The following is a 10,856-nucleotide window of genomic DNA, read 5'->3' as shown; positions in this document are numbered from 1 at the left end:
GTTTTGTAAAAATCGACGCGTTTCAAAAAGGCGGGGCATAGAGGAGAAACAATAATGTACAGTATGTGGAAAATAATGTGTTTTTTTAACTTTAAACCGCATAAACACATTTCATTACACCAAATACACAAAATAATGTTCTTTTTAGCAGCATCATATGACCCCTTTAAGTTATGGCATGTTTAAATTATATATATTTTTAAACTCAAAATGAACAACCATCATCTTAAACTCAAAGAAAACTATTTAATTTTTCCTGGTTCTTTCACAAAATAATGAACACATGCATTCTGTTCTCTCCATTCATGTTATAAGGCACAGGTTTCTTTCTTGAGACGTTTGGAGGTTCTATGGCGTAGTCTGTTTTTATACAGTCTATGGGCGTAGTCCATTAAATATAATTGTTTTGGATCAAAATGCCGAAACCCGGGATCGAACCAGGGACCTTTAGATCTTCAGTCTAACGCTCTCCCAACTGAGCTATTTCGGCGGGTGATGCTTATATGTAGATAGTCGTTTATCTGTGACTTTTATGTATATGTATATGGCAGTAGTATACAGATGTAAAATAATACCGTCACGGTCATGTATTCAGTTAAGTAGACATAAATATGCGATGCTTTCAGTTTGTGATCATAATGATGTCTCTGCCAAACAATTTAATTAAATGAAAACATACCCAGTTGTTATGGGATAGTCTTCCAGAAAAGAAAGGATTGTCTTTCGAACGTCTATAGTCAATTTAATTTCAATTTAAAAGTACTTTATTGACTCGACTGTTTACATACAATATTGCCAAACCATTACACACAAAACAAGTCGCTGTGTCTCATTTCGAAAACTGCTGCGCCCTCCTGTGGTCGGCATACTTCATCGAGGATGTGTCATTTCAGAAAAGTAACCGTTATAAAATTGGTTGTTATTTGTCTTGGGACATAATAGTAATTTGTTTTTGTTTTGTTTTTTACTTTGGAATGTAATCGTTACTTTTCTGAAATGAGGCAGCCTTAATGAAGTTGCGACCATAAAATGCGACCACAGGAGGGCGCAGCAGTCTTCGAAATGAGGAAGCTGGTACGGTCATACTACATAGAGTCACGTGGTCTATTGGTGTACTCGTTGGGCCAGTGGCGCTTCATGTCACCTGTAGGTCGTGGTTATTCTTTGTTATGACAGCCAATCACGTTCCCGGCTGCAACCATGAAACGTATGCTATTGCCAATCAGCGCTCGTATCGCAACCACGATTCCGCCCAGTAACGTACATAACAAGAGAGTGTTTACGTTGGAGAGTGCCCAAATTAAAGTGCGGGGGACGAATTTACGTTTGATTAAAATTAAAATGATGACACGCGTGCACCAGCAGCGTCAAAACGGACACATTCCAGGAATTCCATCACTGGTCGGAGCGGGCCGCGAACTCGCGTCGCTGTGCCTCTTCTAGGATCTTTACCTCGAGTAATAGGCGCCGGCCTTGGCGCAATGGATAACGCGTCTGACTACGGATTAGAAGATTCAAGGTTCGACTCCTGGTTGGCTCGCATCTTTTCTTCTTTAGAATAACCAGTAATAGCGTTTGTATCTAATTATCCCATTTACTACATCACGAAGCAGTACTTTAAAATTTTATTGTGGCAGCAAAGCAGTTTACAAAGATGTGCATCAATCAACAATCAATCCAATCCATATCACAAAGGCTAATAAAGCAAGTATTTTTCTGTTAGTAGCACATTTCATAAGAGAACAGCTTGGCATGTTGAGGTCCTTCCAGCTGCTGGTACTGTGTAAGGCAGCTGGAGACTGCTCATTCATTCTGGAAAACAGTAAGAATATGTTGTTAAAATGAAAATGTTTTCACTTTAATTAACAAAAAAGAATATACATAAGCTCTGAACATAAAATTACAACCTCATCCTTGCACTCAGGAACATTTGTGCATTTTCTTCTCTCTATTTGTGTTTCCAAACCCTCACAGTTAACATATGGATCCCCTGCAAAAATACTGCGGTCTTGGGAACTATAGGAGATAAAGAAAACCAAAGAAAACTGATTGTTAAACAACGCACAACCTACAGTATGAATGTAATGAAATTGCACACCTATGATTTATTATAGACAATGTCTTATTTCAGTTAGTAGCATGAGATGTTTTTTCTCCTACCGGTATTTAGAGATGTCAGCAACACACTCTCTTTCTCTTGTTTGTTCAGAGTATCGCCCACAGTAAGGTTTGCAATAACTCCACTCACTCCACTCTGACAAGACGCCCTTCACTGGACACAGTCAAAGAGTTATTTGTTACTTTATACCTACAATACCTTACACCTGCGATGCTTTGGAAAATCCTAATTTTGTCTGGAACTAGGAAAAACCATCCTCTAATATCATCATTCACAATATGTAGAGATTATACAATTTGTTTGAAGTGCAGTAATCTTAAACACTCACTTTACAAAATGTGACACAATTTGATGCTAAACAATAAAAATGAGCATGCTTTGTATTTATGTAGCTTATGCTGCGTGGCTGCGCCTGAATATGCCTACTTCAATACAATTTATAGTATGCCAAAAACAGTACGGCAACAGAATATGTCCAAATTCATAGTATGCAAAAAACGGTAGGCAAAAAGTACCTGAATGACCTACTACCTCTCTTGAGATTCTGAAGTAGGCATCCAATGGACACTTTACTGTCCCATGAAACCACAGAAGAGGATTTGTGAATGGCAGTGAAGGCTGGTAGGTCACTTGACAGTGACAACATTGCAGAGGTAGTATGTCCTAATTTAATTCATACTACCCGTATTCATTCTATACAGAGCATACTTTTTTAATGTCGTAAAAGTGAGCTTTAAACTAAATCTATTGCCTACTAGACGCAATGCCATTTCAGACACAGCTATGATTTTTCTTTGCACTCACTGTCACAGTCGCTAATGTCATAGCAGTTGCCATGTTGAACAATCTCTCCTTCACAGACGCTTTCATTGTGTTTTCTATCAACACAGTCCCTCTCTCTCCTTCGGATTCCCTCCCTGGTATTGCATTTCATTTTTCTAGTGGAAGGAGGTCTACATGGACTCCACTCACTCCATTCGGTCCACATCCCATTTACTGACACAAAAAAATACAGAGAGAAAAATGTTAAACGTTAAACAATCGATTCTTTTTTGTCTGTTTAGATAAATCGTGTCACTCTACTTACCCGGACAGGGGACAGCAATGACGCAGACACCAGTTTTTTGCTCTTCACCTCGGCACTGTCTTCCACCATATGCGGGTTTAGGAGAATCACACATCCGTCTTTGAGTCTGCTGGCCCACTCCACACGTCACAGAGCAGGGTGTGGAACCTGTCCAAGCGCCCCAGTTTCCATCAACTGTGGAGCAGAGATATAAAGCTGTGGTTTCTAAAAACCTCTTGTATGTTTGGCTGTTTTATAGAAGACAACATACACTGTAAAAAATGACAGTGAATTTAACGGTAAAAGACTGTAAAAATGCTACAGTAAAAACCTGTTAAATGGTTAACGGTAAATTCCCCTACTATATACGGTGAAAAACTGTACTGGACATTACATGTATTGGACATTAATTTTACGGTAGTATACCGTTTTTGGAAGTGAAAAAGACCGTATAATTTGACATTCCCAGAATTCCCTGCGTTACATTTCTTCTTAGTTTTTTTCTTATCAGTTTCGCAACCACAGCTGCCGTTTTTTTACCGTAAATTTTACGGAATTTTTTTTACAGTGTAGTATATTACCTAGGCAGAAAGGTCGTCCGCTGCAAGGACGGCCGTCTGTGTCGGAGCCTTCGCAGTCATTGCCACGTGGAACCACAGATGGAGGAGGGTTGGTGCATGTCCTTGTACGAAGCTCTTTTTCAGGTTTGCGTCCTTCATAAAGACAAGTAACTGGACAGGGACCCCAATTTCCCCAACTGGACCACCCGCCATGAGCTAGACATCAAATGAGAACATGTTTTGAATTTTCAGTATCTTTAGTAAGTAAAAAAGAGAGAAAACTATACTTACTTGGACAGATTATTTCAGTGGAGCAATTGGTGGTTTCTTCCTCTGCACCGCTACAGGAGCCCCCACATTGTGGAATGGGTTTAGAGCATGTTCTTCGTCTCTTTCTCATTCCATTGCCACATGTGACTGAACATAGCTGCCATTCCCCCCACTCTGACCAGCCACCTTCAACTGGACAATATATATACAGAAACATGAGAAAGGACATGGAAACCTTTATGTTGAAATGTAACAATTGCTTAATGTTCTTTCTACCTGGACAGCAATCTTTTTTCACACATGGTTTAGTTTGAACTTTTCCTAGTTTTTCAGGGTCTGCACAATCACCAATTCCATAACAAGACCTTCGCCTTTGGCTGACTCCCTCTGTACAACTCACCGAGCACTCGCCCCAGCGAGTCCATTCAGACCACGCCGGCCGCCTGGAGGGCAACAATCAACATACAAGACATTTTTAAGGGATATGCTGTGCGCATCATTTGATCTCATTCATTTCAGTTCAGCTGATTCAGCAGCCGGAAGAGTTACATTATCTGAAAGGTAAAATGGTGATTGGTGAAAATCTCCAATGTATTTTCTTTTCATAAGAAATGCAATACTATTTATAAAGGTTTCCACAAAAAAGACCATTAACATTGCATTATTTTAAAGTTGCGATGTAATGGAAGTAACGACAGATCGTCTCTGCCATATTGTGACATGCATCAAAATGTAACGGATTATAGAAAAAAGTTAAAATACATCAGTTGATGATTAGATTTTGAGATGTGGGCGTTGCACTCAAAAATTAATACAAACTTGCAGACGGTTGAGATGGTGTGGGATTTCAGTGGACTAAATGATTGAAGAAGTCAGCAGAAAGAAGTCTGTCATTTTCATTTTCACTGAAAGATTATGACATTTTATTTAAAAATAAAAAAGAAACTTGCATGGATGAATGCATTTTCAAGACCTATAACATGCATTTACCAATAACAGATGAATTTTCATTTCATGCTGATTTATTTAAAGTGAAAATGTCTGCATGTTATAAGCTTTAAGGAAAACATAAACTTTATTAAGAAATAGGAAGTAGTTCTCCCATTTTAAAATTAACATCTGTTTTTTCAATCTAATAAACAGCAATGAAGCTCAATGTGACATTTATCTGTTTTTGGACATTATAAGCATCACATCATTGAAACTCACCCACAGGACCTACAAACGCCATCTGCTTCTTTGTAGCCATAGTTGGAGTTCAAGCAACAGTCATCTTTTTTAACTTGACCCAAAAGACCACTACATTTCCCAGTGGACAGGGTAAATGATGAAAAACAGTCCACCATCTGTGAAACTTCAGAAACACACTGAATTAATTAAAGAATTAAATATTTATTACATGTTTTGCCTGGTATTATTGCCATGGCACAGATGATCAGGATGCATTAATATTAAAAACTTTTTTTTTGCACGATTCAGTTGTTTAAGGGATTTACTAACTAATTATAATGTACAAAAACAGATCATTTACCAAAAAAAAAAAAAAGATAATTTGAAAGTCGGTACAAAAAGTATTTGAGAAAAAAGTCAGTCAGCCATTAATATTTTTGCTTAATATTTATGTAGATATGACTGAATATTTATATGTAATCACAAAACATTTCCAACCTGATTGCTGGACATAAATCCCAAGGAGCACAATCCCCCACAAGATCAGATTCATGGCTGAATCAGTGTGACAGAAATGCTTTCTGAAAGTAGAAGGACTTGTAAATAAAATAACTGCAAGTAAACACTGTAAAAGTATGACTAGTCAAACAGTATACAAAAACTGAAACTGCAAACAAATGTAGGTGTGGGTTATTGAGTAATACAAATTAATTGATAAACTGATCATACAAATTAAAGGTTCAAATTCTAATGTATTAAGTTCATACATTACGAATTCAATATTTTAACCAAAGATTTAACCACTTACCTTACACACTTCCCTTTATTGTGACAGTTTAAGAGACGAGTGGTTTTGTTTCACCCTGCTTAGCTGCCTCAAAAGTGACTTACAAAAAATTTAGAGAGATGGTTATGAAAACAGGAATTATTCATTGTGAAACAGGTTAACCAGCTTCCCTTATTCGAAAATGATTTCGCAGATTCATCAGCATTACTTGCTGGTTTGTAAAAAAATAAAATAGTTTCAGTTCCACCCCTTCAGCAGTTCAGGGGTGCCTTTCTCTATTGGTAACAGTGTTGCCAGACGTACGATAATTATCGTATTTGTACGATATTTTTTGACCTCTGTACGATGTACGATAAATAATGAAAAAAAAAATCCCATAATGTACGATAATTTCATAATTTTACGACAATTCAAATGATAGTAGTTATAGTCATAGGGATTCTATATTCATACACGAAATCGACTCATTACAGACACTCTAAATGAGCTCATGCACACCTCAGAGTGTGTTAAGAATGCAGGAGGGTGCCCTGCTTTAAAGCCAACGAGCACTGTTGCGGTCCATGACGGCAAGAACCCCCTCAACATCTGGCAACACGCAGGCTTCCGATGACAGCGGCTCAGATGTGGAGTTAACAGCTAAAGTCTGTCTACACTGGACGCGACAAAGCGAGTGTTAAAAATCATTTTAATACGCCATAAATAGAACGAGGCATCAGTTTACTGCCGGGGATGTGACGTGTCGTGTCGCATCCAGTGCAAACAGTCACTGATTATAATGGTTTCTATAGTATTTTGTCGCACTGCTCGCGTCCAATGTAAACACGGTACGCCTAGTTATCTATTGTGGTAATTTGCAGGTCGTGTCAAAAAAGTTGTTGGTTTAGATAAATAGCTGTATTCTGTACGTTTGACTCGTGTACGATCATTTTCTTCCAAATGCGATAATTTTGAGCTTTTGGTACGATACTTGGACATTTCCAATCTGGCAACACTGATTGGTAACGACGGAACTTGCGACCATTTGCTTTTGGGAAAAGCACCCCAGCGCAGTTGTTGAGCACAGTCATGTAAGGTCAAAGCGTATCTCTTTGCTAGATTCTTTAAAGTGTCCTAACCTACCAACAAGCATATAGCATTATTTCAAATAAAAGCTGCATAATAGCTTCCATGAAATCATTTTTGCATGCAAAATAAACTTACCCGATCCATGCAAGATTTTTTTCAGGGGTGTTTTAGGACAGAAAGAACAGTCTCAACGCAAAGAACATTTTTTCTCATTTACATTTGGTTGTTATAGGAGGGTAAATAGCAAACTAATATCAAAGTTCACGAGAAATTAACATTAAAAATCATTGTTATGTGTCAAATCTTTGGACTGTTATAGCCTACTTGGGCCTGAAATATCTTCCACTCTGATATTTATTTATTTATGCATGTATGTATTTATGTTTGTTTGTTCGCACGGACGTGTAACGGTTTTAACATGATTACTGCCAACTGTTCTCAGGCCTCACGTCCGTTTTCTCACCAAGTGTCAGTGACTTTTGTATGGCCCTATGTTCGTGTGTTTTTTTTTTACAGTTAAGCAATATCAGAGGAAGAAGAGGGCTGTTTTACCGAACATGAGATTGCAAATTTGAAATGTATTTATTTTATACAGTTCAGAAAGAAGTTGTTAATATTAAGTGACTTACATTTTAGACACAGTAGCCTGTTGTCTGTTTTGCTCTATATCTCCAACGAAAATAGTTCAAAAGCAAGTAAGCAGAAGCGTTGCGCATCTCCGAGCAGCACAGATGTTCGATTCCTCATTGATGATTAATTTAATAACGACTACTGGAGGTTTTAGTTTTATATATAAACTATATAACTACAGCTAAACATAATTTATTTTCCCAAAATAATTTTTTTAAAATATTAATATTTTTAATATTTAATATTTTAATACATGTTAAAATTGTTATATTTAAAACATTAATTTTATAACATTATTTATTATATTTGTTTATTATTATAATTGTTTTAAGAGCATTCATGCCACCCTTGATCGACATTAAACAGTCTGTGTAAATAAATCTGATGCCACTTAAGATGTTTATTCGAAATATCTTAAATGGCAGCTTGCATTGTCATGTTTGCAGTGCCATGGGTTGGGCACTGACAACACAGCACAGCCAAAAAAGGAAAAAGACTGCTACATGAAATGAGAGCTTTGAGGTTTGAGGTTTTTCGAGCTGCATATTGCACAACCATTTTTTTTTTTAAATGTATGGTGCAATCACATTAAGGTTCTTAGCGGTTATGCACTAAAATATCTATATAAGTATGGTCATGTGGAATCTGAAAGCACCACAGATTTCTGCTGGATTGTACGCCTGTGACTCACAAACTACACATCATGATACATGCATGATATTGTGTGAAATATTTGAGCTAATTTTATTATGCTTTATGTTACAATAGGTGCCAATAACATATTTCACATGTTATCAAAACAGCATTGCAAGCTACGGAACATGTTACCCGTTTCTGATGCAGAAAAGCTAGTTCATGCATGCATGACCTCAAGACTGGACTATTGTGCTGGACTAACGCACTGCTAGGTTGTTGTCCTGCATCTTGAATGAACAAGCTACAGGTAGTCCAAAACGCAGCTGCTAGAGTCCTTACCAGGTCAAAGAAAATTATCAAGAAAAATATGATCATATTACCTCAATTTTACAGTCTCTGCACTTGCTATAGGTATACCTATTAAATTCTGTATCAGATAGGCCTACAAAACATTACTACTTACTTATAAGGCCCTAAATGGTTTAACTCCTGTGTACCTAACTAGTCTTCTATCATGCTACAATCCATCAGGTCGCAAAACTTGGGACTTTTGGTAGTACCTAGGATAGCAAAGTCCACTTAAAGGAGGTAGAGCTTTTTCGCATTTGGCTCCCAAACTCTGGAATAGCCTTCCTGATAATGTTCAGGGTTCAGACACTCTCTCTGTTTAAATCTAGATTAAAGACACATTTAATTAGCCAAGCATTCACATAATGTATCTCACAACCTTGTACTTGTTATATCTGATCAAATGCACATTAGCATTCTTTTGTTTGGGTTGAACAGCAGGTACGCTAATTGTTCTCTGTTTGCTTCTCTTTTTCTGCTAAGGGATTGGCATCCCGAGGTAACTAGGAATTAGGCTACACAAGCTTCGGTCTGGATCCAACCCTTGCAGAGATCTGAGATGACCGAACACCTGAGAAGAGATGATCCCAACCCCTCAGAGGACCTCAGATGATGCCAACCCTGAACCAACATACAAAACGACCAGATTTTGCTATAAGTTTGATCGCAACATATAATCATTGTGTTCACTGTCTGTTTGAATACATGTCATTAACTAACTGCATGATTTTTACTGTACATTTCTGCCATATGGACATCACTTTGACATAGTCACCACTGATAAGCTACTCCTAAATATAAAGTAGTAACTTAAATTTTCTGTAAAGCTGCTTTGCAACGATTTGTATCGTGAAAAGCGCTATACAAATAAACATGAATTGAATTGAAGTGCATGCTTAAATCCATTTAGTCCCACAAAACATCTTATGTGGGTGTGGCATATGGCCAACATCTGTATTTATTGTCAATGTTTCATGTTCATTAATTGCTCTGTAGTCTTATTATTTACTAAAAATCCTTTAGCCTACAAACAATAGAAAGTGCAGCGCTCTTGACACCATATAAGGAAAGACATGCACATAAACTTGTCCTCAAATGCTTTGTAATCCATATTCAAGATAATATTTGAGAGCTAAAACACAAGCCAAGATCACAAATGAACGACTTATTCGACCTATTCAATATCTATCACTCCTGTTTGTTTTGTTGTATGGACAGAGCAGGACATTCAGCTAAATAGGCTTGTTTGAGATGAGCAAAATCTGCGCAGAACCGATCACCGGTGATCACCGCGAGATGCATGCCGGTTAGTGTCCGAAAAGTGGAAAGGAAAAGTGTCCGAGTTACGTCTGACTTGCTCTGATGTCATGCTGACGTGTGCCAAAAAACTCTCGCGACGGCGAGGCGGCTGTGTAGTTGCTCTCCACCGACTGCGCTGATCAAAAGCATGATGGGAAACGACTGACTGACGACACAGCTTAATGCTCATTGGTTCAGACAACCGTGATGCTGCGTTCTCGTCTAAAATGTTTTATTTTTTTTTAATCTGATTTCAAGTGATTATGTATATAAATTATGCATGAATATTCCCAAACACCATGACAGTGCGATCTCTGTGAGATATGTGATTGTTGTCATATTTCTATAAAAATCTAAAATACATGTTTGCATTAAAGTAAAAATGGATGATAAATACGCCTTTCGTATGGAAAGAAATAGCAAGCACTTTGAGTTCTTTGAGTCTTGTTGAGTCGTGTTCATCATATTTATTTTCATAAAAGCAACAGAACTGAAATTATATCACGTTTATTAGCAACACAGCACATGAGTGTGAATAACGCGATATCTGCCTTTGATCTCGTTGGTATCTGTTCCACTTCGAGAAGTCAGAACTGTCCGTCTGGACTGCGCTTATTTCACTCCTCCCCTATGAGGTGTATTTTGTATGAGGTGTATTTTGTGCATCTGCTTTGCAAACTAAGCAATCAGTCGTATGGCGAGTGATTCGTGCCTTTTCTAAGCTAAGCAGGAGAAGGAGAAGGAGCAGTCTACCCTTCCGTCGCCGCCAGTCCGTGTAGATTTTTGAATGGGATTGATAGGGACGGCAGACGACAGACCGGCGGCGACGTCACGGCGACGTCATGGTAGGAACTATACCTGACGGCGACGTGGCTACGGCGTATGTGAGAAATGTATTAAAAT

The 10,856-nt window shown here is 37.9% G+C and overlaps 1 protein-coding gene and 1 non-coding gene across 3 annotated transcripts; both read right to left on the bottom strand.

Annotated features, from left to right (window-relative positions):
* Positions 1-417: 417 nt before the first annotated feature.
* trnaf-gaa (transfer RNA phenylalanine (anticodon GAA)) lies at positions 418-490 on the bottom strand. The gene has a single exon. It is a non-coding gene; the product is annotated as a tRNA-Phe (tRNA).
* A 1,146-nt stretch (positions 491-1,636) lies between these two features.
* Positions 1,637-6,059, bottom strand: LOC107731172 (properdin-like). 2 transcript variants are annotated; one of them, XM_016542169.1, is made up of 11 exons: positions 5,994-6,059; positions 5,684-5,766; positions 5,225-5,369; positions 4,292-4,458; positions 4,037-4,207; positions 3,767-3,961; positions 3,207-3,380; positions 2,924-3,115; positions 2,161-2,272; positions 1,908-2,016; positions 1,637-1,812 (listed from the first exon to the last, which is right to left on the bottom strand). In XM_016542169.1, the coding sequence occupies exons 2-11, from the start codon at positions 5,736-5,738 to the stop codon at positions 1,804-1,806; spliced, it is 1,329 nt and encodes a 442-aa protein (XP_016397655.1). In that variant the 5' UTR covers positions 5,739-5,766; positions 5,994-6,059; the 3' UTR covers positions 1,637-1,803. The 2 variants fall into 2 exon arrangements, with proteins under 2 accessions (XP_016397655.1, XP_016397656.1); XM_016542170.1 differs by lacking the exons at positions 1,637-1,812; positions 2,161-2,272 and having other exon boundaries at positions 1,941-2,016.
* Positions 6,060-10,856: the final 4,797 nt, after the last annotated feature.

The sequence above is a fragment of the Sinocyclocheilus rhinocerous genome, unplaced genomic scaffold, assembly GCF_001515625.1.
Source record: "Sinocyclocheilus rhinocerous isolate Xijiao unplaced genomic scaffold, SAMN03320098_v1.1 scaffold1600, whole genome shotgun sequence".
Taxonomy (NCBI): Eukaryota; Metazoa; Chordata; class Actinopteri; order Cypriniformes; family Cyprinidae; genus Sinocyclocheilus; species Sinocyclocheilus rhinocerous.
The sequence above is the reverse complement of the archived record's forward strand: the minus strand, read 5'-3'. Positions and strand labels throughout refer to the sequence as shown.